The following is a 26986-nucleotide window of genomic DNA, read 5'->3' on the forward strand; positions in this document are numbered from 1 at the left end:
GAAATGCTTCTTAACTGTTAAGAAATCTTATTCACCTTTCTGTCTTGAGGGTGTGAATCTTGATTATTTCTGATATGGTTTCAAAACTTGTATACTTGTCCCTCCCAACATTTCAGGTATACACCCCCCCATGGATAAAGAGTAGACTTGGACAGACTGTGATTCTGTGTGTGGTCTCTCAGACGTCTTCCTTGGTTGTATAAATACAAAATTATACACTGCTAGATTATTATTATCAATATGACTGGTATAGATTTAAAGGTAAATAAAGATAAGGGCAAATAAAGGAGGAAAGATAAAATAATCTCCTGACAACCAGAAAAATGTAAAAATTACATTAATACTTTTTTAGATTTAAAGTCCTTATTAGTTTAGTAATATAAAATGTATTATCTGATTAAATCACAATGCTATATTCCATTTGGGGTATAATTTGTGCAATTATTACAACTTGGATTTTGTTTTAGAAGATTCTGTATTTTCTTACAAATGTTTTTGTTACAGTTTGGAATTGTGACGTTATTCTGACACCAAGTGGCAATTCAGTTGTGACACTGACCACCTCTGGTTAATGCAGATGCCCCAAGTTAAGGGCTTAGTTTTCCACAAAACTGCTTCTACTTCAGATGGGGCCACTGCATTTTTTGACCAACTGGCTACAAATTTGGGGGCTCCTTTGATCCGCTCAGGTTCAACAATTCACTATAACAACTTATTTGATAGAATTCAAGAAAGCACTATGCTTATGGTCACTATCTTCTATCCTAGCTAATAATAGACAAACATAGTAATTGACTGTACCTTCGCTATGCCTCCCATCGGCTAATCAGCACGATATGCAAATTAACCGCCAACAAAGATGGCGGCTAATTTGCATACTACAGACAGGGCAGGTCAGCGCCATCCGGCCTGCCCCGCCGCCACCCGGACCTGCTGTTTGCCACCCGGGGCAGTGGGGCGGGACAGCGCCATTCTGCCTGCCCTGCCGCCACCCAGGCCTGTTATCTGTGACCCAGGGTGGCGGGCGTCCCGTGTGCGACCCGACCCGGGGCGGCTGGGTAGGGCAGCAGCGATCTGCTGGCCTGCCCGGGTGTCCCATGTGCGACCCAACCCAGAGCGGCGGGGCGGGACAGCGTGGCTCTTCTCTGACCCCAGCTTCCTCATCACAGCTCCCTTGGGGGCCTAAGCCTTTAGTCGGAAATCCCCCGAGGGCTCCCTGGCTGCCAAAAGGATGTCTGACTGCAAGCTTAGGCCTGATCCTCCAGGGAGTAGGCCTAAGTCGACAGGTGGACATCCTCCAAGGGGTCCTGGACTGCAAATGGGCGGGGGCCGGGCTGAGGGACCCCTCCGAGTGCACAAATTTTTGTGCACCGGGCCTCTAGTAATAATAATAAAAGCATAATATGCTAATTACACCAGATGTCCTTCCGGACGACCTCTGGATGAAGCCAGGGCTGCGAGGGCCGAGGAAAGCTACTGTGGCTGCAACCAACCTGCAGGGCCTCCCTCTAGGAGGGAAGCCTGGCTCCTGGGTGCCGGAGGGAGGCCAGTGCCAGCAGCCAGAGAAAGGAAGGCCTACTCTTTTTTAAAAAATATATTTCTATATTGATTTCAGAGAGAAAGGGAGAAGGGGGGAGAGAGAGAGAAACATCAATGACGAGAATCATTGATTGGGTGCCTCCAGCAGGTCCCCCACTGGGGATTGAACCCGCAACCCAGGCATGTGCCCTTGGCCTGAATCGAACCTGGGACCCTTCAATCCATAGGCCAACGCTCTATCCACTGAGCCAAACCAGCTAGGGCAGGAAGGCCTCCTCTTGCACGAATTTTGTGCATTGGGCCTCTAGTTTTATTATAAAGGATACAGGTCAAGATCAGCCAAATGAAGAGACTTGTTGAGTAAGATCTGGGTGGGTCCTGGACAAAGAGCTTCTCTGTTTTCTTTCCCTGTGCATGTCATCCTCCCATCACATTAATGTGTTCACCAACCAAGAAGTTCGATTGAGTTTCAGTGTCCAGAATTTTTATCAGGGTTTCATTACAATAGCATGATTGATTGAATCATAGGCCACATGATTAAACTCAACCTACAGCCCCTCTCCCTTTTACAGAGGTCCAGCGGGCACACCTCTGATCACATGGTTGGTCTTTCTAGTGAGCAGCCCCTGTCCTGAATTATTTTATCTCTCAGCATAAATTCAGATGTGATCCAAGGGGTTCTTGAATAATAAAGACAGTTCTATTACTTGAGAAATTCCCAGGATTTAGCCTCTCTTTGAGGAACCAGGGATAAAGGCCAGTCAAATTCTTTATTATATAATGGGCCTGCTTACCTTACAAAAGAATTGTAGTGTCTCTTAGTTTTGAGCCAAGTTTCAACTTTTTTTTATAACTCTAGTACTGTTATTCTTTTCTATTCTGTTCTATTTTAAGCAAGCAGGTAATAAACATGTTGTTTCTTATTCTACAGAAATAAGTTACTGGAGACTATTTACTAGTGTCCATTCCACTCCAGTCCTATAAGGCTCAAGGACACGACTATGTCCACTAACCTCTAAGTTAAAGATTCTCAGAATTATCTAGGAAGTGTTATAAATATATATTGGGACCCTGATTCCCACAATTCTGATTCATTTTGAAACAGAGTCCAGGGGTACCACTTTTTGGAAAAGTTTTGATAATTATGATGAAAAACAAATTGAGAATCACTACTGCTAGACCAATACTGTCCAACAGAAATACAGTAATTGCCTTATCTATGGAGGATACATTCCAAGACCCCCCGTGGATGCCTAAAACCACGGATAGTACCAAACCCTATTGTATATATACTTTTTTTTCCTATACATACTTATGATAAAGTTTAATTCCTATTTAGGCACAGAAGAGATTAACAATCCTATCTAATAAAAGAGAAACATGGTAATTGGCGTACGACCGCTACCCTTCCCATTGGCTAATCAGGGCAATATGCAAATTAATAGCCAGCCAAGATGGCAGCCGGTAGCCAGGCAGCTTGAAACTAACATGAGGCTTGCTTGCTTCAGTGATGGAGGACTCCAGCGTTCCCCGCCTGCCGCTGCAGGCCTCTGACCTGCAACTCTAAGCAACTATGTAACAAATATAGAAGCTAAACAAAACCCCAGAAACCTGCCTTTGTCCGCCGCTGGGCTTCAGCCAGCAGGATCGCAACATTGTAAACAAAGGCCAGAAACCACTTTCAGCAGCAGAGGCCTAAGAGCCGGAGCCAAGCCTCAAAGCTAAAGCTGGCCCAGAATAACAAAAGAAAAAAGAAAAAAAGGAGCGGTTGGGATCTCCCGTCACCCGCCAGCCTGAAAACGGCCCTCAGCCCCTCACCCAGGCTGGCCAGGCACCCCAGTGGGGACCCCACCCTGAAGGATGTGTGACCAGCTGCAAACAGCCATCATCCCCTCAGCCAGACTGGCCAGGCACCCCAGTGGGGACCCCCACCCTGATCCAGGACACCCTTCAGGGCAAACCAGCCGGCACGCACCCGTGCACCAGGCCTCTACCCTATATAGTAAAAGGGTAATATGCCTCCTAGCACTGGGATCAGCGGAGCCTCGAGGCCTCCCGGCACCGGGATCAGCGTGACAGGGGGCAGTGCCCAAACCCCCTGATTGCCCTGCGGCTCTGTGTGTGACAGGGGCGGGGCCACAACCTCCCTATCCACCCTGCTCTGTTCATGACAGGGAAGGTGCCCCAACCCCCTGATCAGCCCTGCTCTGTGCCTGATAGGGGGGAGCTCCCCAACCCCCTGATCGCCCTGCGGCTCTGTGTGTGACAGGGTGCGGCGCCCCAACCCCCCCCCCCGCCCCCCCCCCACGGGCCCTGCTCTGTGTGTGAGGGGGTAGAGCCATAACCTCCCCATCGGCCCTGCCCTGAGTGTGAGAGTGGCGGCGCCCCAACCCCCTGATGGGCCCTGCTCTGTGCGTGACAGGGGGCAGCACCCCAACCCCCCTGATGGGCCCTGCTCTGTGAGTGACAGGGGGTGGCGCCGCAACCTCCCCATTGACCCTGCCTTGAGTGTAACAGGGGGCGGTGCCCCAACCCCCCAATCGGCCCTACCCTGAGCGTGACTGAGGGTGGCATCGCAACCTCCTGATCTGTCCTGCTCTGTGCATGACAGGGGGCGGCGCCCCAACTCCCCAATTGGCCCTGCTCTGAGCCTGACCAGGGGCTGCACCTAGGGATTGGGCCTGCCCTCTGCCACCCGGGAGCAGGCCTAAGCCAGCACGTCGTTATCTCCCGAGGGGTCCCAGACTGCGAGAGGGCACAGGCCAGGCTGAGGGCCCCCCCTTCCCCCCGAGTGCACAAATTTTTGTGCACCGGGCCTCTAGTAACTAATAATAAAATAGAACAGTTATAGTAACACTAGAGACTGGGTGCATGAATTCATGTACGGGTGGGGTCCGGCCAGCCCACCCCAATTGGGGCTGATGGGGGCCGATTGGGGCCGGGCCAGCCAGCGGGGGGAGGGGCCACGGGAGGTTGGATGGCTGGCCCTGTCCCCAATCGGGCCGATTGGCCAGCCACAGTGCATGTCACAGTGACTGGTCATTCTGGTCGCTTGGCTTTTATATAGATACTGTAATAAAAGTTATGTGAATATAGTCTTTCTCTCAAAATATCTTAACTATGCTCTACTCACCCTTCTTGTGATGATGAGATGAAGGTACTCAGAAATGCCACACAATTCAAAACTTAGGAATTGTTTATTTCTGAAATTTTTCATTTATTATTTTCAGACCTTGGTTGACCATGGGCAACTGAAACCACAGAAAATGAAACTGCAGATAAGGAGTGGTTACTATATAATGCAAACCACATATGTAATTTTAAATTTTCTATTGGCCACATTTAAAAGGGTACTAAGAAACAGATAAAATTACTTTTAACAACATTTTACTTAACCCATTATATTCAAAATACTATTTCAATACGTAATAAAAAATTATTAAAGAGATATCTTTCATTCTTCATACTAAGTCTGATATTTATGTATACTTTATACTTACAGCATTTTGCATTTTTTGATACAGGCTACCCATATTTCAAGTTTTCTAGCCACATGGACAGCTCAACACTTATCCAGAAATTAAGTAGGACTATCATACTAAGTTCTCGTTTTATGTTAATAACAGTACTTCTTGGAGGAATTACAAAACCCCCACAACTTTTTTTTCCATTTTGTTCATCGGTTTATTTATTCCTTAGACTCCACATAGTAGTGAGATCGTATAGTATTTGTCTTTCTCTGACTGGCTATACACATTTTTTAATTGTGGTAAAATATACATATAAATTTTACCATTTCAATCATATTTTAATGTAAAAATTAAATTAAATGTAAATGTGTGACCATCACCGAGCTCCAGAACTTTTTCATTTGCAGGACTGAAATTTGTGCCCATGAAACAGTAACTCCCCATCCCTCACCCTTCAGCCCCTGCCCACCACCATTCTAGATACTGTCACTATGAAATTGCTCCAGGTACTTCATATAAATTGAATATAGTGTCTGTCCTATCCTGTGTAGCTTAGCATAATGTCCTCAAGGTTCCTCATTGAAGCATGTGATAGGATTGCCTTCCTTTTTAAATCTGAATAATATTCCATTGTGTGTGTAGACCTCATGTTGTTTATCTGTTCATTAGTTAATGGACACTTGGGTTGCTTCCACCTTTTGGCTGTTGTGAATAATGCTACTGTCAACATGGGTATAGAATATGTTTTTTTAAATGCTCAAGTCATGGCGATGAAAGAGTTCATGTTTTTTTTTGTTTTTTGTTTTTTTAAAAATATATTTTATTGATTTTTCACAGAGAGGAAGGGAGAGAGATAGTCAGAAACATCGATGAGAGAGAAACATCGATCAGCTGCCTCCTGCACATCCCCCACTGGAGATGTGCCCGCAACCCAGGCACACGCCCCTGACCGGAATCGAACCTGGGACCCTTCAGTCCGCAGGCCGACGCTCTATCCACCGAGCCAAACCGGTTCCGGCAAGAGTTCATGTTTACTTCAGATTAGTACATGCTTAACATGGAGTTAAAAATTTGCTTTTACTGGGAGGGAGAAGTGGGGGCGGAAAGAGAGAGAGAGGTGAGAGAAAGACATCTACTGGCACAACCTCTTATTTTTATGTTGCTTGTTCTTAGTAGTTACAGGAATTATTCACATCTGATATTATAGATATTCTTCTATGACATTTATTGCTTGTTTTAAAAAATATTCAATGAGAACAGAGACTAGGCATATGAATATTCATATTTTACTTATCAATGCAAAACAGAAGTATATATTTTTCCCAATTGTGCTTGACAAACCAAAAATTCTTGGGGAAGGAAATAGATACATTCTTTAACCAATTTTTGCATTTTCTTCATTGGCACTTTGTCTTCACTTCCTAGTCATTCATTTAGTTGAATTAGACTAAATGTGTATAGCAAGTCCTTAGAAGTGAATATCTTTCTGAGGTGTATTATCAACACAAAACTGCAGTCGCCTGTTGTGTTTAAGGTCACTTGGTGAAATTCCGTTCCTGCAGTTTGTTTTTGGCTAGTGATTTAGCCCTCATGGGTTGGGATGAAACATGGCTTTCTGTCTGCAAACTGACAACAGCAGAGTGTTTTTTTCAGGAAAATGTCTTTGATACTGTTTGGGTTGAAGACCCCTGTCCCATTAGAACACGTTTTTATTTTAAAGGAAGTAGGCAAAACACAAGTGATTTCCATTGCAAATAAGCAGAGCAGCCTCTAGGAAGGGAGAAGACATGCCCTCCCCCCCCCACACTTTTTTTTTTAGCACACTTATGCAGTTATTGGGTAGCCAACATGTTTGATCCTTTTTTTGTGTAAATTCATTATAGGGCATTGTATTGCTTGAAATGTTTTAAAAACTTTGAAATTTTTTTTTATTTTACTGTGGAAAGAACTCAACATGAGATATTCTCTCATACCAAAATTTTAAGTGCACAATATTGACTGTAGGTACAATGTTGCACAATAGATCTCTCGCACTTATTCATTTTGATTGACTGAAACTTTTTCTTGACATTTACTTACTCTGTGTTTCAGTATAATTTGACTGTGTTTTTTTCTAATACCGCTCTCAATATTTTTTTTAAAAAAGGAGCAGATGACTAAACAGTTTATTTCTAATCTCAAGCTTTGTGCAGTGGCAGTATCATAGCCAATGAAGTTTATCCAAAGAGCAATTTTTGCTAATTGAAAACTATGGATAATCTCAGTGATTTTTTGCATCTTTCTTGCCAGATAGGCTTCAGTCAGGGTATGTTATCTTCTTCTTGATTTTCTACCCAAGACTCCCAAGTTTTTTTCTGGGAACTATAGTTGCAATTTATTTGATATTGCCATGTCTTATTCATTAGACTAGAGGATCCAGTTATTAGAGCTTCACCCAGGGAAGCTCCTGGTATAAATATAACCCTTTTCTTCTTAAACTTCCTTCACTTGAATAGCAGCAGCTGTAGAGATTTTCCTGACTTAAGCACAATGGGAAACCTATACACATGTGGCATGTGTATGTTTTTCTTTATCTTCTTAGCATTTAAAGGCTATGTCTTACTGTATATGAATTTTTTTGAGGGGAGAGGATTTTTTTTGCTTTTTTCTTTTTTTAACAATGACTTGTAACCAGTTAGCAAATGGTTTTTAGAGAAGTGAATGAGTTTCTTCAGTCATTTTCTTGGTTCAGGAATAGTCTGGATGGCTGCTGCTCTGTACTAAGAGAACATTTTATTATTACGCAGACTTTCAGGACTTGATTCTCTTCCCTAAGATTCCATCAGCCCAGCTCTTTGGTGAGTTCCACTAGTGTTTTACATGGATTAATCCCAAAGCTCAGACTATATTATTAAGCATTTCTTTTTCTCCTTCTTCTCCAGTTAGGCTTGGTTTAGAACCTGAGGTGTGTGTGTTTGTCTTTTCCCCCCATTCTGAAACCCGAGTTTATCACTCACTAGATTAGTGATGGAGAAGCTTGTTACACTAAATCAGCGTCCTGAATGTTTTTACTTTGGACAATTCATTGAATCATTTGACATTCAGGATTTCACTTAGCTTTGGGCATATTAAATTACTGTGAGTAATCTGGAGACAGATAAGTTGTTTAGTTAGCCTATGTATTTGATCTTCTAAAATGTGGCTATATTTATACATACATATGTAAAGTACATTATCCCATAAACTCTGTGGCTATGCATATGGCTGTACATATTATGACAGTCTGGGAGTTTAGAATTTATAACTCCAAATGATTTTCATGAATAATACACATTAACAAACATAGTTCATTTTTTAAAAACTTTATCTGTAATTCAAATAAGCATCAAATTGATGCAGGAGATGAAAGTATATTTTGTGGGGACCCTTTCCCCCTCCCCATGTGCGAGTCCATTCTGTGGGACTCTTCCCCCTCCCTACATGGGAGTCTGTATTTGTTCTTTAATAAATTTCCAACTTTGCTATACCAAAAAAGTATATTTTGTATGTTTCTATACATATGTAATGAGGGAGGACCTATTGGTGTTTATTTCCACCTGTTTCTTAGGTGGAAATCCATGCTTTAGTTATGTCAAGTTGTATTGTACCTTCTCTGTTATTTGCTCCTTGTGAATTTGGCCTTCTTTATTATAATGTTTTAATTCAAGCACTTTCCTTTTTTTCATGTCTCACATCCAGAAGAGTTCGGCTGTGTTTTCACCTGATAGCACATGTTTTAGCCATAACTAAGTTTACTTGTAGGCTGCTTGGCACCTTCAGTGTTTAGCTGTCAGTGAGTGGCCTCTGGACCTTGTTTTTATGAAGACGGTTGTGAGGAAGTTCAGGAATCAGAAGCCTTCCGTGTGACTAATCTGCAGACTGCTGCCATTTTCAAGAATTCTGATAATCTTTGACACCCAGAGATTAAGTCCTTCTTTGGATCATATTGAGACACTCCAAAATCACCCAACTTGTAGCATTTTTTTTTTTAAGCAGCATGAGCACTGGGTTGTCGTTAGGAGAACAGAATGAGCTATAAATAAATAAAATCCTACAGTGCTTGCTTCATTCAGGGTAGTGTGCTGATAAGATGCAAGCATCTGGGAGAAGAGAAGATGCTCAGCAGGTTTAAGTGCTTACCAAAGTGCTTTCCTGTATCCATGGCTCAGCTGCTGGTCTCTGCTGTGTTATTTTGGCACTCTAGACTTGTAAGATTGGAGAGTTGAGTTTAAAACTCTCAATATATCATTAGAGTAGCCCAAGGTCCCTTCTTGTCAAGGAAGACTAGCTGATTGCAGGGGGAAAGAAAAGCAGAATCCAGGGCACCTGTAAATCCCTATAGTTTTGTGCGGTGGGTTTGTAGCTAATTATACAGCAGGCAGCAGTAATATGCTGCAACTCTGTTGGCATACTTGTTTCAGAAAGAGCAAAATCTTCCAGCAGAGCAAAGAAGGGCTTTAAAGAGGCTGCAAATGAATGAATCAATGATCATTTTATTGTAAACTAAAGCTCTACATTGGAATCAGGGCATCTGAACTTCGAGGGGGCGGTGGGGAGATGCCAGTTGAAATACATGGTTCAGATGTGTTTTAAAGCTCTTGATTTGAATTCTCCTGCAGAAATATAGTCACGTAAGGAGACCACCACTGGTCACAGCCAGTCAAATTGCTCTTTCTCCTATGGTACTGCTGTTAGCAACTGCTAGTAGGTTATTCAGCCGACCTCTTCTGCTTCTGCTTTGCTGCCTGATTTCAAAAGATTTGCCCTATATGGCTCTCAGTCACAGCTTGATGTAACCACTGCTTGTTTGCATGCATACCCATCATTTTCATATAGGGTCTTCCTCCCCACCTTCATGTTAGAAGGCAGAAGAATCAGGAGCATTTTTATATGATAAGAAATTTATGCAGGGCCAGCTAGAATCAAGCAAAATGAAATTCAGCTGGAAGGGATGGCAAAAGGCTCAGAGAACTTGTGACTGCCAGAGAAGTCAGTGTTCCTTAAATAAAGAGGGTTCAGCTAGCAGGCAGCAACTCTGACTTTGCATTCATATTGAAGCAGGCTCTCCAGCCATTCTAGTCAGACAGATCAATAAAATCAGAGTTGACTTAATGCCAAGAACCTCAGAATTCAACGGATTTCTCTTGTCCTTCTTTAAATTTATTCTATATTGATGTGGAATGCTAGCCTCGGAAACTGAGATGAGAAATTGCCCGGTTTAGATTCTGGTTTATTACAAGCCTATTGAACAGTGTCCTTGGAATGCATCCCCTTTGGTTTCTCAGTTATCACATCTATAAAATGGAGCTGTTCTACTGGAAGGAAAATGATTCTAATAGTTATCAAAACATTGTGAATGAAGATTCATCATAAGTGAATAGCCTAAACAGCAAATGTCTTGTGAGAAGTGAATTTATATCCCATGTATTTGAAAATGCAGTTGATTGCCTATCAGAGATTGAGCAATTAGATTATTTTTGCATCATGGGTATGCAGTGAATGTGGTAGATTTTATTTTATATTTTTAGCTACATCAATGGAAGGGTTAACTCATACAATCTCTTCCTTGATTGTTTTTGTGCAGACGATGCATCTAGCTTCCTAGTGTATCACAGTACTGTACAGTATGCCCTATTGGTCATATTCTTAAATTGATCAAATAGCCCCTGATAGGGTAACAAAATACGTAAATGAGCATATGGATATGGCTAAGTATTTACCTTGTAATAGAGAATTTATCCTTCTTTCTCTCCAGCCGCACAGATTCTTATTGTACCAAAAAGGAAAAGCTGCCTCTAAACTTACCTCTTACATGATTGATTTGATGCCATTCCTTTAAAAACTGGAGATGTTGGGAGTTTTGTTCATACCCCATACTGTGTAGATGGTACACAATTTTTATAACAAAGCAGCAGGGGGTTCCCTATGAGAGCGTGAGAATTGCTATGGAGAAGGACTGGCTTTTTGTTGGTGGTGGTATTTTCAATCAGGCCCTTTTCTGCTGAAAACTTGGCCGTCGTCCTGTGAAAATTCCCTAAGGGATTAAAGTACAGCTACAGAAGCAGTGAGACCATTTTACTAGTTTAAGAAACTGGTTAACAGTTGAGAGAGATTATACTGGTTTCTAAATTCCAGAAACCTGGATAGATGGAGCCTGAGATTGCTTTGGTTGTAGGGTCCTTCTCTCTGACCTGAGTGAGGTTCATGGGAAGGGACTGTACAGGTGGCTCCTTTCTTTAGAATCCTTTATATCTTAAAAGGAAGACTTTTCTATGTTCTCATTAGTGTCTACATTTAGTTTTCTTAGTTTTACCTCCCTCTGCTCTAGAACCTATGCATACTTCATGTTTGTTGTTAAGGGCCCAGTGCATTATAACTAAGGGTGTCTTGTAAAATGAAACCCATTCCCCTGAGTGAGAAGCTCAAAGAATCCACACAGCAAAGGTGCAGGTTTTTGCACTCAGAGGTTGCTTTTGCTATCGTAGGAATTCACTCTGTGATACAGGTTTGATGCAGAGAGCATTGCTACTCACAAATCACATGAGGTATACAGTTTGTGTGCAGTGATATGTCACAGCTTTTTATTTATGTGGCCAGCTCAGTCTGTTCTGCTCCTTTCAATGCCATGGAAAGTGCATCATTTTCCTCCCTCTCTCCTCCTTCCCACATATCATCAGCACCACCCACTACGTTCTGTCCATTAAGTCCTCTGTGTGCCAGAAAACCCCAACAATGATTAAATGCTGATAAAAGAATGTTAGAAGGTTAAGATATCAACCAATCAACCCCCTTACAGTCCTCCTAAATTGTGGGTGGTAAGTATAACTTTGCCCTTTTAACATTGGAAATAAGAGGTTTTAGTTGGGGTGGGTTTTTTTCTCTTTATGTTGAGGAAATACCTGACATCATTTTAAGAAACAAGATTTGGTAGCAAAGACCAAAGAGAAAATGAGAGACTTGCTTTGCAATTTCCATAATTACCCTAGTCTTTCTTTCATGATTTTGGCACATTGTTTATTGGGAAAAACTAAGGTTAGCCAAATTTAGGTAAGGTTTTATTTATGAGAGGCCTAGAGTTTTTAAGCTTACAACAATTTTAAAAAGTCATTATTACTCTAAACAAAATATATAAATGATTATTTAAAAAGTGTTAATTTTTACATATTATATCCCGCTAGCCATAGAATTATTTATCATTATAATCCTACTTGATTTTTACTTCCTTAAAGCCCCTATACTACAAAGGACCCTCCTTTCCAACCTCTGTCACCACCACCCACCACTATCCACCACCACCATCCATCACCAACACCTAGCACCTAACACCACCCACCACCTACCACCACTGTCCCACCCAGATCTATGGGAGGAAGATGATGGTGGAAGAGACTTGAAAGGCAGCTTGGTAACTCATTGGCTCCTTTTCTTTGGAGGAGAGTTTGTAGGTTCATAACATAGTCTTCAAAAGCAATTAATGTAGGAGGGGCTATAGAATCAACTTCTCTGGACCTCCTTATTACATTTTTAGTAAAGTAGGAACAAGAAAGAAGATTCTCTAAGAATCTTGTCAAGAATTCTATTTCATATTGAAACTTAATATACCATATCATATAACTTAATTTTCATGAGCCCGTGTTTTATCACTACTCTGCATTATTTTTTTGTAATAGAGCTATAAAAAAACCCATGGTAAATATATTTGAACGTTTCCATCAACGGCTGCTTGGTGAGGTAGGTCAGGAGGCATACCTCTTTGGAGGCACCCTGGAGGTGGAAGGGTAATGAGCACTTATGTCTGCTGAATGCCAGAGCTGCCAAATTGGAGCTCCTCAAGACTGGTGTGTATCTGCTCTGACAGTTCTTTTATTATGGCTTTTACTAACCTATAAGTAACTAACTGTGATTGTTTAATTACAGAGGGAACATCCCCACGCTAAACAGGTACTGTATGTTTAGTTTTTTTCATTTACAATTAAAAACACCCTTTTTGTAAACTTAGAATAGTGAAATCAGGGGGAAAATAGCCCTATACTGGACAAGCTAATATGTTATCTTCTGCCGGGGGGGTCCATCCTGAGCTCCCCTTTAGATGTGCTAAGTTATTCTTTCTATTTGGAAAACATGTCTTCAGCTTTTCTTCAGTTATTCAAAAGGCAATACTTGAAAAGCCTCAGTATAGAAAAGCTCTCGTCAACTGTATGAGAGGGGAGTTGTCTGCTCGATGTTCATCTTTGCTAAGTTATATGTCTAGTTGGGGCTTTCATAGGAGAACCCCTTAAGGTTACCACTATCCTAATTTTTTCAATTTTGAGTTTCTCTTATTTGCTTCTTGTTTTAGAGGAATGCAAATTCAAAAATAGCTGATCTCATGTTTTATAAATTTGTTTGCTTTTTTTTTACTAAAATGATAATAATGATGTGAAAGTCAAGTTTTATTTCAGACCTATAATAAGAGTCACATTGGAAAAGTATATTTAAGTTTTGATGTGTATAGCCCTGGGAAGAGGTTTCTAGGCCAATATAACACAGTGATATTTTAGTACTTTTGAGTTCCTCCTGCTTCTGAGCCAAGCAAGGCAACACAATGCAAGTTTGAGAGGAAAGCAATTCTGATTGGAATTTAATCCACAAAATGCTAAAGCAATAGTAGGTTGGTGGCAAGCTCTTTGTACATGATCACTTATACATTGAAATATTTATAGGCTTATGTTTATTTTGTCCCTCTCCCTTTAAATATTAAGCAATCAAAACTCGTTAAAGCTTTTAGCATCCAATTTAGATGGGAGAGGAAAGGGAGTGCTTTCGTTTGGTCCTCTTGCCTACCCTTGGAGAGTGGGCTTGGTTCATTCCTGCTTGCCTTCAGCTGTTCTGACCCATGAACATAGTACCAAGGGAAAATGAATAGTGGATATTTCCCATAGGGTTCAGCTGAATAAAAATGATATTTAACTCTATGTTTGCCACAAGCACAGCCTGATAGCTTATTTAGAGGGAGTTCCCTTTAAGTGTTATCTGGAACTCTTTTATCTTTCCTGTCTACTACCAGGCAGGTAGAAAAGATATAATGCCTCACAAACTTGCTCCTTTAGTGAATATATTTGGTGATCCTAGAAAAGAGGATGATAGCATTTCGGAGTTCATACAACTCTGAATCCCAGTTTCTAGTGAGCACCATGTGTAAGACTTGCTTGCTGTGTTTCATTTGTTTGTTTGTTTCATTCCTAGTATCAATGGTTTCCTCTCTCACTCTGCCTTTCTATTCCCCAGTACTGTCAAAGATGAAGTACCTTCTTCATAGTCATGATTTGCCAAGGGAATAAAAATCCGGAGTGTCAGTCTCTATAGTCTGTGTGAGCAGCACTTCCATCCTATAAAAAAATTCCATTGCCTTTTATAATTACAATTTGCAGTAGAGTACAGTATGTACCCAGATCTCAAGTCCACATTGCTGGCTCTCTTCCCCCTGCAGTGCTGCAGGTGGTGCACTTAAGGAGATTTTAGAGCAGCTCCCTGAAGGTCAGGTGCCATTGCCTTGCTCTGAACTTGCTTCCGATCAGTATGCCGTAACATGTCAGGCAAGTCCTAGAGGCATCCTTCAGCTTGGTCCTTCCTAACAGGCTGCCCTGATTGACTGGGCATTCAGAAACACTTTACAGTATTATTTATCAGTGCATACTGCTGAGGTGCATCAAGGAATATACAGCTTCATTATGTTTTTAGATTGAACAAATCAGTTCAGTTCTCTTCGAGCATCTCCATTTAGCACTTGTTTGTCATGCTTACACATACTGTGAGACCCATGCTCTGCCCTTTCATATCCTGCTGGGATTTATTAAGGGCTTTTGGTGAAGGTATGCTTACCTTGGTATAGAAATGTCTGACTATAAAATAGAAATGTTGCAATTTAGGGTTGAAAATATCTCTTTCAAAAAGGGAGGAGCTATAATTCTTATGACTGCTGTGTCTATCAGCCCATTAAAGAAAAAAGTAAATACTTCATAAGTTCCTTTTATAGACTGTGACTTGTTTCTGTATGGTAAATAATGTTTTTTATAATGATCTACTAAACCATTCCAAATGACTTAGAGTTGTCGCACATGCATATATCTATCTGTGAATACTTAATCTATTACAGTTACTAGAGAAAAATGCCTTAAGTGTTGCCTAGTTACAACTTCCTTGGCTTGCTTACTTTCTTTTAAAATAGGAAAGATTTTAGGGAAGGGGAAGATGCAGAATGGTTTTTAACCCCTATGTGCTGTTTATTCATCAGACACGCCATGATGTCATTGTATTAAAACTGCCATGAAATTCCTGACAGTCCTTAGATTTTTATTTGGAGAGATTTTGGAGTGGTAAAAATATAGTTTGTGTGTTTGTATACATGGGGCAGGGGGCAGAGGGTGGTGGTGGTGGTGGAATTCAAATGAAGGGGTTAATGTGACTATAGGAAGATAGCCTTATCCATACTGGGTAAAAAACCAAATCTGCTCTGCAACCTGATCCTATTTCTGAGTTTTCTCCTAGCTCCTTTTCTCTATTGTTACTCTCCCAGCCCTTGCTCCTACCCTCCTTGTCTAACACACTTGGTTGAATTACCATTTAGAATGTCCTTCTCCTCCAACCTCAACCACTGTGGCATGACTCATGTAGCTAATGTCAGCGACGTGCTGTTGGACAATTCATTCACTCCACCGTGTCAGCGGATGGGTGGAATGGTCTCTTTTCGGACTTTTGAAGATTTTGTCAGGTAAGACATTGTGGAGCTGTGTATGTACAAGAGGAGTGATGGGCGTCTGTGTTTTGGGGGTCTCAGATTTCTGCCAAATGAATAAAGGTCCCCAGAAGAGCCATGAGCCAGCTAAGGAGATGTAGCCCTTGCTGTATATGCCCTCAGAGAGGAATATGTTCTTCCATTTCTACCTCTTATTCAGACTCTACATGCCTCTAGTTGTTATATGAGCCTGGTCAGAAAAAAAGAAACAAACAAAAACCATCTTTTCCGTAGGAGCTAGCCGAAGAAGCTGTCTGCTCTGTGATGAGTGAAATGTCAGGAGAAATTAAACACAACACTAGAGTGAGCCCACCAGAGACGATACATCTTTTGATTAAATGCATTCAGCATCTATCTCTTGATGTATACTGATGCATTACCCTAGGGGGAGGGGTAATTACATTGGTCTGTCACTGCTCCAGTCCCAGGCTCTTTCTGTTACTTTAAGACTGATGATGACAGCAGTGCTCATATCTTTACATATGAAAAAAAACAAAAAGCTTTAGATCATTCTTTATTAAAAAGAAAAAAAATATGCTTTATTAAAGTTGAAACAATCCATCCCCCTAATTTCTGCCACTTGGTGAAATTTTGCATATCACCTCTAGCCACTTGTGATTGCGTTCAGTTGACTGTTGAGCACAGGGTAGGGTAGATTATTCTTTTAGACTGAGCTGGCAATGGCAGCGTTCATATTCTGCCACTTGGATTTTCATGGTGGGTGTTTTTCTCTGGTGTTTTTCAGGATCTTTGGTGAAGTGATGGGCTGCTTCTGTGATTCCCCACCCCAAAGCCCCACATTCCCTGAGGCAGGTCACACGTCTCTATACGATGAAGACAAGGTATACTGTCCCGTTGGGAGACTGCTTTGCTCCTTCAGATCCATGACTTGTACTGTGTATATACTATCTTTCTGACTTTGGAGTGTTCTATGGAAGAATTCATCTTTTTTAAAAATTCTGACCTGAGGATATTTTTTTCATTGATTTTTTTTCTTTTTTAGAGATAATGGAGGGAGGGAAGAGAAAAACATTGATGTGAGAGAAACACATCGTTTGGTTGCCTCCCATTTGCACTCTGACCGGGTTAGGGATCCAGTCTGCAACCAAGGAACATGCCCTTGACCAGAAATTGAACCTGTGACCCTTTGGTCCATGGGCTGATGTTCTAACCACTGCGAAAAACTGGCCAGGGCAGAAATTCATCTTTTTACCCTACTATTTATTATTTAATTTTATATACTTCATCAAGTATTTTTGGAAATTTGTAGAATATAAATTCTGACCTAAAACATATTAATCCTGGAATCCATAGTGGAATAGGCTCGGCTGTATCCATTGTAGCTGCTTCTGGGTCTCTGAATGTTGAGAGACTTCAGCTTTGGTTACTTCAATTCTTATGTAGTAATGACTTGGATATTTGCACAGTGGTACTATTATAATCTTCAGGAAATGTAGACTTTAGATAGCAGGAATATTATGCATTTTGTTTAAAACTTTGTCCTTTTATTAAATCCTTTCTATTCGTTTCTCAGTAAACAAGTTGTTGTTTTTCCCTACCAGGTTGTTTTTCTGTGGTTTGACACTTTTACTGTATGATAAATTGTTAGGAAATATATTATGAGGGAATATGTTCAGATGGCTTCTTTCACTCATTTTTCTTCACTTTCTGTGAAGAGATGTGGCAGTTGGTTTCATTCCCATTTTATTGGTGACAAAATTGAGACTGATCTTCACGGACATGTTAAGTCAAGGTGTGGGGCCACTTCTAGCTAATGCCTTTGCTGCCTTTTAAAAGTTGGATGTTTTACTTCATTCAGTCTCTATTGTGGATGTTGGGTGGTGGTTTCAATTTGCTTATGAGTGCTAGTGGGCAAATCAAAATGTCCTGTGGGGTATATCTCTTTTTCAGTCATTCTACCAAGTACTATAATTTTTCTCTGCCTCTGTATTAGCCAGTCTCCTAATGTCTTTGTCTTGTGTTCTTGAGTTACAGGTCCCCAGGGATGAACCTATTCACATTCTGAATGTGGCTATCAAGACTGACTGTGATATTGAGGATGACAGGCTGGCAGCGATGTTCAGAGAGTTTACCCAGCAAAATGTAAGCCCTCAGCTGGGTGGAAACCTGTGACGGCTCCTTTCCTGCTGGCTGGGTATCATACCCATCTTTTTATCAGTTGCTGCTTGTAAGGCCTCTCACTGTTCATGACTATGTCCTTCACATAATTCTCTGCTTATAGGGGTAAAATTCCAAAGGGACTTAATAGTATATAATGAATATCGTTTTATGTCAAGAAATATAGACCTCAACTATTTAAAATGTTTTAGGAAGGGAAGTGTGATCCTAAATCTTTCCCAGAGCTCCAGTCTTGAACTTTGAATCCCCTGCTGACTATTTTCCTTTGGTGGCTTAATTCCACATGTCTATGTCCGCAATCCCCTCAGGATTCTTCTATGTCCTCTTATCCCCTCCCTTAAAGGTATCAGTTATACTTCCATTCTCCTTTCAATTTTGTATGACTTACATATCTCGTACTGACATCAGACTTCGTAGTTTAAACCTAAATTTTCATCATTTTTCTTCACCTCTTCTGACCCCTCATCTGCTCCCTCCTCCCCACAAACAAAACAAAAACAAAAAACCCAAGTAACCAGTCATTCAGAAATCATTGACTTCCTCTTTTTCCTTGCCATTGCATGATGCTGCTCCTCTACCACAATCTATGTGTTTATTGGTATCTGGTCAGTCACCAAGGTCTGTTTTTTGTTTGTACTGTTTCTTTCCCTCCCTTCTTCCCTTTCTTTCTTTTCAGATTTTTAATTCCCTCTACAATCTCTCTGGTTTAAAACCTTATTCACCTCACAACTGAGACACTACAACAGGTTTACTTGCGATCTACCTATCTTCCTCCACTTTTCCCCTCCAGATAGTTTCCATTCTGTTCACCACCACAAAATTAAATGGCCAAAATGCCCTCTTACCAAATTATTCTCCCACTCAGCAATGATTCTCTATTACTTCTAGGATGCCTCCTTAACTTGATATTTAACATCAGCATATGGACGCAGGCTAACAATCTAGCCTTCACTGTTCCGTGAAAATACCTAAGTCTTTGTGTCTCGTCTCTTCTACTGCCCCTCACCTGGAATGTTTCTCTTTCTCTCTTTCCAAATCCTGCTTGTTTTAAAGACTTTTTCAAATTTCACCTCTTTTATGAGTACTTCTCTGAATAGCTCTAACTAAAATGTATTTTTCCTCCCTTGAACTTTTAATTGGTCAGCATACAATCACTAGCAATAATAATACTTTTTATTTATAAAGAACTTCTGTGTACAATTTTTTATTTGCACCGCACCACAGTCCCATGAGGTTAGATTAGTTAGGAATTATTCCAGTTTTGCACTTGGGGAAAAACTCAAACTCAGAGAGATTAATTAAAGCCCCCACCTCCCCCCTTTGATCACCAGCTGGTAGATGATGGAGCAAAAATTAGTATTTAAGGCTTTGATTCCACTTCTTGGGGCCACAGATCTAGGTGCTTTAGTAAATAATGTATTCTTTTGGCCCTGAGGATGCTTCAAGTTTAGTTGGAGGGACTGGGTAGGCATGCTCAAAATGATAGTCTGCATATAGTTACATGTCATTGCAATATATGATAGATGCCAAAGTGTCCTCTTCAGCTGTCCTTAATGACAAAGACCCATGTGTTTTCTTTGAATGGGAACTACCTAGCTATATTGCTTATTATAAAAAAAGAACTGAATAGATTTTTAAAAGCATGATTTAGCAGTATAAACAATTAATGCCATCGGCATTCACATCATGTAATGCTAATGGTAGATACCTGGGAAAAGATGGTAACTTTGTGCTTAACATGAGTCCTAGCATTTACTTCATGTTGCTCTGGGATTATAGTGGCCAACCTGAAGAAAGGCACTTACAGAAAAGTGAAAATAGGGGACATGCCTGGGAATTTTTCTTTAGAAGAGAAATTTACCTTTCTTTTTGCCCTTGTCTTGTGAACACATAAAATTAACCTGAAACCAGGGACCGAAGAAACCTTAGCTGGAAGAGTGCTGATGTTGTTCATGACTGCTGATGCTGCTATTTGCTGAGATAATCTGAAATTTTCTTCTCAGGTTTTGAGGCACTAATTGCCCTTATTTGTTTGTTTTGACCTCAACTGTAGGCTTTTTATTACCCCCAGATCTTAGTGCTGTATGTCATGATATGTTGATTTAAAGAGGGAGTTTCTTCATCTTCACTACATAAATTTATAACATTAATTGGCAATAAGAAATTACCTTTTTCTTTTACTGGACTTGAAAACTGAGGCACAGAGAAATCCATTGTCTTTGCCCGAGGCTATTCAGAAGGGTAAGGGTAGACATTCCATGCCTAGAGAAGCTGTTAACTGCATCAGGTACTGTGCTTATCCAGAAATATTAGGCATTTTCACTTCCTTGTTTTGAAAAGAATGTAAAAATAAAAATAAGGAAAGGTAATAAAAAAAAAGCTGAAATACTAGTTTTATTTTTCACTTCATGATCATGTTCCTAGCAGTTCAGAAAAAGTTTTTTTTTTTAAAGCACACATTAAACTATCAAATAGGTTGATCCAAATTGTCCAAATAATCTTCTAGTCCCAGCATGTCTTTTTTTCTCTCAGAGAAATTAGGATCATATATTTGTAAATGACTTGTGGCGGAGATTGAAGCAGTCAGTGTAAATGGAGTTTCTCCAGGTGCTGGCGCCTAATCGCTGGGTAATAGCTGTGGACTTGCTGTGAGGCCCGCATTATTACAATGTAATCAGAATCCTGTTGCTCTGCTGTTATTGTCAGCCACTTGTGGAATTTTAAAAGCAATAACAATTTTGACTTTAAATCATGGCATTATTAAAGTTATTTTCTTCCCTTGCCTGAACATAGCTATTGATGCTTGTCTTTGAAGGGCTTGGCTGTGGTGGAATTCTTTGTTGGTGGTGTCAGAAGAAATGTTTCTGTTCCTTGGCACACTGAAAGATTGAGAACCACCACCACTCACCCCTCCCTCCACTCCTCCCTTCACTCCTTCCTCCCTCCATTCTTTCTTCCCTTCCTCCCTCCCTTCCTTTTCTTATTGTAGTATCAATACTTGGTTATTTATAATAACAGTTATGATGTCAGTACAGATAATTTTTAAATGTTATTAAACCAAAATTTATGTAAATTTGACCAGGAAATTTATTATTAGGAAATTTATTTTTCCAATTATATTTTGCTTATGTTGCTAATTAATTTTATTACTAAGCAAATGCCATAATAGAAAATGTTCTCCAATAGGAGGTAATGGCTTGGGAATGTGCTTATTTATAAGCAGACTCCAATTTGAATTTAAAAAATATATAGTATCATGAAAATCAAGAATTGGCTTATGAACATATCTCTTGGCTAAAGTTATAGCAAGGAATTGATGAAACGAAAGTCTGGACGTAGGTTGCAAAAACCCACATATTTTTTCTATTTGTATTACTCATATATTTTCACAGGTCATTCAACTGGTGAGATTGCTTTTCTACTTGTTGCCATGTAGCCCCTCTTTGCTAGGGCCCTTAAGATCATGCTGTTTACTTAGCTCATTAAACTGTTTCTTTGTCTCTGCCTTTTGAGATAAATGAGCAGTACAGATAGAAGAAAGCTTAGATCCAAAGGCCCAAGACTCATATGAGACAGTCCTGAAATTGCTGGTCTCTCTTGCCTTCTGATACACTCCTCAGCCATGCCAAGTTGAAATATGAATAATCACTAAATTTAAAAGTCGATTAAACATTGCTTTTAGCAATTTTTAAAGAGAATTTTTTAAAAAAATACTTTCATGTAAAGTAGGGGGAGGCATGTTCTAGAATAAATGAAAAGATCAGGATTTGTTAGGTTGGATTCTAGGAATGCTATATATGACGGTAGGTGCTATGTATAATCTAAGCAACAGTTTAGAACCTGAAATTTCCACTTTATGAAATTTTCTTCTGATCTGAATGACCTGATTTCATTTATCTTCTGTTTTAGTTTTAATCTTCACATTTGAACATGCTCACCAATATGATTTCTATAAGTAGAATTGTGCTAAAATCTACCTTGAAGTGAATCAGACCTTAGAGAACTTAGGTGACTTCATATGACTGCTTTTCCTACACAAAGTTCTCTCTCAATTTTGTCCAGATCAATATAAAACCTATCCCATAAGACTTAGTCCCAGGATCCAGATTGAAATTTATTTATTTGCAGGTTTGAAGGTACTAAGCCAAAAACATAGATAGATAACCAAAAAGGATGTTTAGCCCAATTAGAGCCTGTGGAGGACTGAATTGGGGTAAGATTTAGGATGACTGGAGATCTTATCTATCTTTTATTTTTCATGTTTCTCCATAGAAAGCTACTCTGGTTGAGCATGGAATCCGCCGCCTTACTTTCCTGGTTGCACAAAAGGTATTGGCGTACTGTCTAACATTTCTTAAGATGCTGCTAGAATTTTTAAAAATCAGAAAGTGGAGTTATAATCATAAACTTATTTGTAGAATTTATGCTGAGAAATAACTGTTTTCTATAAGTTTAAGAAAAAAATTAACTCATCTTTTACTCAATTTGGTTTTAAATTTATTATTTCTTTCCTTTCTGTCTTTCATTTGAAAGGATTTTAGGAAACAGATCAGCTATGAGGTGGATCAGAGATTTCATGTAAGTAAAAGGAACAATAATGAAATATTATTTACTGTTTTATCTGTTTCCCATTGATTATTTAAACAGAGAATATGTATGAGTTATTTAGAAGGGCTGGACTGATGTTTGGTCCCACTTCTTTTAGAAAGTATTATAATGACTATTCGATTGTTCTATGGTTGTTTTTTTCTACCCTATAACATTCTCAGTATATCTCTGAGAAATAATTAAGAATGAGCATATACATTTATCTGGATGAATAAGGTAGAAGCAGGAGCTAATTTCTTCTACGCACATAGTGAATCAATAATCGAGAGCTGTCAATTGCACTTTGGGGTCTTGGCTTTTTCCAAAGAGGATTCAAGTTCTATTATTGAGCATTATCAATTATGAGAAACAATCATTTATTATTAAAATGCCTTAACCAAGCCTAACTTGGTACTTTTGTCTTATGTTAATTTTAGGAGCAGGAAATAAATAAAAATTGCACATTAAGTTGCTTGTTCTCCTATTTAACTGAATTAACTTAATATTTATGAGATTAAAAGTTTTATTGAAAAAAGAAGTAAGTTATTAGCCTGGTATCTGAACTAAAGTATACCCATATGATCGGTATGATGATAGCACTAAGACCAAAAACCCAGTTTGCAATAAAGATGTCATTCTCTAAAATGACTGATTGTAGTAAAAATATTTCTTTGTAAGTTGATCCTAATATAGCTAAGATTCCAGAGGATATTAGGAAGCCTTAATTTTCCTGATAAGAATTTTGTTTTATCAATTAAGATAATTATATTAGTTTTCAAGGCCTGTTTATTTGCAATAATGAAGATAATATTTGGGATTCTGGAAATGACTTTCTAAACTTAAGGACCTATGTGTGGTTGCTTTTATTGCCCTTTTGTTTATTAGATCTTTAGCACTTGACATTTCGTTTTCCTTCTAACAGTTCACCTTGTTGGTCTAGTCCAACAATTTTCAACCTTTTTAATCCCATGGCACACATAAACTAATTACTAAAATTCTGTGGCACACCAAAAAATATGTTTTTTGCTGATATGACAAAAAATGGTTATAATTTTGATTTATTCACACCGAACGGCTACTGTAGGGTTGGCTATTGTCATTTTTTAATTTAACAATCTAAGGGAAAAGAGGTCAGTGCCCCTGACTAAATAGTCAGTTATTGCATGTTTTAAAAATTCTTGTGGCACACCGATTGAAAATCGCTGGTTTAGTCTATAGAGAAACAAGAGAGTCTACCCTGCAAACTAAAGAGCTAAGATTCTCTGAAATGCTCTAGGAAGTGTTGTGGACTACACAACTCTCCTATGTTATTGATGTCAGGAAGCCAAGCAGAGTACAGATGCATATCAATCAATAACTTTAGATAGGAAACTGGAGACAGTGAAGAAGTATGAGGAGCTTAAAGGGAACCCTGGAGCTTTAGGAAGAAAAATCCAAAGCTTAGAGAATAAAATTGATACTTGGGGATAGAATATGAGAGACTTGAATAAATACTGTGGCCGGTGGATGCTGTTCAGAGCTAAGGTAGACATGCCAGAGCCAGGCCCTGGATTTGGGAAGAGTATTGGGCTAGGTTCTTAAACTTTATCCTGATTTTTATTTTTTCACTGTCTTTGGGATACTATATTTTTCTGGAGAATCATATTGAATTTGTAAAATTGTTTTCCTTTTTCCTAGTGGTTCAGATGGAGCCTTCATGTTTATAGCACGTGAACTGGTTTCCCATAATAAGCATTTTCATGATAAAACTCTCTACTAAAAATTTTTAAAAGACAAAGCAATTAATTATTACGGGCATTTTTTAGTGTGTTTTATACATAGAAAAGAAATATATCCTGTCTTACTGCTAAATCTATGTCATGTCCTAGAGTGAGTGAGTGAGTGTGTGTGTGTGTGTGTGTGTGTGTGTGTGTGTGTGTATGGCTTTAAAACATGTTTTCCCTCTCTGTTCTAATATTTCTGGATTTAGGTTGAAGAGGGACATGTACAGGCAAAATCTACTTAGAAATGAGCCCGGCTATGGGTCTTTCTTAGGAATCATGGTCCAGTTCCTATTTATAGTGACATCAAGTGGGAAATTGGTTATATTACCAAGTGACATAATTTGTCATGAATGTAGAAAAGGTTGCTTTAGAACTTAGAGAAATTAAGGTGGAGACTAGATTTTCTCTGAAGCATTGAATGGCAGAGGAGTTGGGTTATTTTTATGTTAGGCCCTTTAGAAATGATTAGTGGTTACACAAGGGGCAAGGGCAACTATTACTGAATTCCATCCAGAATCTACAATAGCCAGGACCCCTTGGCAGGAGCTGTACAAATCCAGGGCTCACTGCCATGGTGTTACTGTAAGTTCCTCTGCTGGTGGTAGCTTGCCATTCATGAAGGGTGCTTAGCCTTTGTCATGTCATCTGATGTGTGCTTGCCCCATAGTTAGTGTAGTGTGAAAAAGAGGAAGCTTTCTGTGAGTGTTAGAGATGAATCCCTTGATCTCTCTGGCTTCTTAGTAATCCACTGTGATGTACGCAGTCTCTCCTGTTCCACACTGTGAAATCCCTATATTATTGAATAGAAGAGAGAAAGCAAGCGTACATGAGGGGGCAAGGAGTGGAGGAAGGTTACCAAGTTTGGTTCAAGAACAACATTGGCTGGTGCGGATGAAGCAGCTCTACTTTTGCATAGTTGTCTCTCAGACCATTTCAGAACCAGAACAAGGTAAATGAGGAGGGCCAGAGTAGAGGTTCCTAGAGAGTGGGTATATTGTTAAGTGTTTTTTCAGATACAGTGAAGGCTATAAGCATTTCCAAAAATTTGATGTTTAATCTCCACAGTCCCACTGGAATGCTTGCTGCTACCTTAGTCTCTTGACTCTACATGAAGCCTGTTCTGAGCTGGCAGTATTTGTCAGCATTAAGGACACTTGGTGTCGTCTATTTCCAGACCATGTAATTAAATCAAGTACCTATCATGGGATTTGAATAACTGCTTAACATTACTATAATAACAGAACATTTGAGGAAAAATTAGCCTATTCTTATAAATATCTTCTTCATATTAAAAAAATATTGAAACCTTGAAAGCCAAAGAACAGGCTTTGAATTTTTGCAGCTATGAAAGCTGCAGCTCTCTGCATTCATGTAGTATTAAGTGTTCGTTTCACTCACATTTCAGGTCCCAAAACGTGCAGCAGAAGGTGCTATTTAACTGGAATATAAGTATTATACTTTTTGAAGTTTCCATATTTTTTCAGCAAAGTGTTTTTAAGAATACTAAAATGTACATTTTCAGGATTTCTTATACTTTGCCACCTAAGCAAGAGTATTAGGTGGCTGGTGAGATTCTAAATCAGTTTTGCATCTGTAAAGTTTCCTTTTGATTCTTGTTTGTAAGATTTCATGAGATTTTTAAAATTCTGCTATAAATAGCCTAGATGCACTTTTATTGATTTTATGTAAATAACTCGCACTTTAAAATGAAATGTTTTGGAAGGAAGAGCCCACTATTGAAAAGAGTTATCATGGTTAAGTAGTTCATTTCTTTAAAAAAAATTTATATGTCAACTATATCTCAATAAAGCGGAAAAAAAATTGGTAGTTTTGTTTGCTAGTGGATCAACTATTAGTTTTTCAGAAGGTTTGGTTTGGGTTTTTGTTTTAATTACAGTCTATATAATTAGTTCTCAGCATGTTGAGGTAAAAGAGAATTGCACCAGCAAGCTTTCAATTTCTTCATCTCATTAGGTTTTTAACACGATTATTAGTATCATAATCAGCTATGATGTTTTCTGTTGCAGGTTTTCACATTCTCTGATTTGCAGGGTGTCTTGATTGGCTAATTTAGTCAAATTATTTTGATTGTCTTGATGATGGTTGGCTGATTTAGAACACAGCAGGGGTATAATTTCTTCCTGAGAAATGTTGCATTCTTTTGTTTTTTGGTACCAGCACACTCAGAGGGTTTTTCTTTGTGTACATTCAATCATGATATTTGCCCATAACACTAGTAGAATGTCTGGAAAGCAATTATATTAGTGATAGAATAAGCATGAATGCAGTTAGTGGAAAAATTGGCAATATGAGGATGAAGTAGGATGAAGGAATTTACTAAAACTATAGGATCAGACTTTTGTATTTCTTTTTTTCTGTGTTTTTCTGTATTCCTGTGATTTTTGTTTGTGTGTGTGTGAATGCCAAAAGAGGTGACTTTCTATAAAAGTCCTCAGACTTGAAGAATTGCTCATTAATCCTGCTGTCCCATTGCACAGAAGTTCTTACTCTCCTGTTCTGAATGCTTTATGCTTAAATTGAGGATTTTTCTGTAGAGCTAAAATTTATTCAAAAAATGTTTGCTGATATTATCTCATAACACCTTTTCTTAGCTAACTTTAATGAAAGTGGTTTTTCTTATTGGTGGTCTATTCCCACCTCTGCCAAGAATTAGTCAGTCTCTTTCATTACTTGTA

General features: G+C 39.3%; 1 protein-coding gene across 1 annotated transcript in view; it reads left to right on the forward strand.

The window, feature by feature from the left end:
- The window catches only part of ACACA (acetyl-CoA carboxylase alpha), a 220053-nt gene that overhangs the window by 81121 nt on the left and 111946 nt on the right, over positions 1-26986 (forward strand). Inside the window, 6 exon segments of the mRNA XM_081108776.1 lie at positions 12945-12968; positions 15634-15777; positions 16547-16643; positions 17797-17904; positions 22213-22269; positions 22474-22518. Coding sequence (XP_080964902.1) covers positions 12945-12968; positions 15634-15777; positions 16547-16643; positions 17797-17904; positions 22213-22269; positions 22474-22518 — 475 coding nt within the window.

This window comes from Myotis nattereri (assembly GCF_964212035.1).
Source record: "Myotis nattereri genome assembly, chromosome: 16".
NCBI lineage: Eukaryota > Metazoa > Chordata > Mammalia > Chiroptera > Vespertilionidae > Myotis > Myotis nattereri.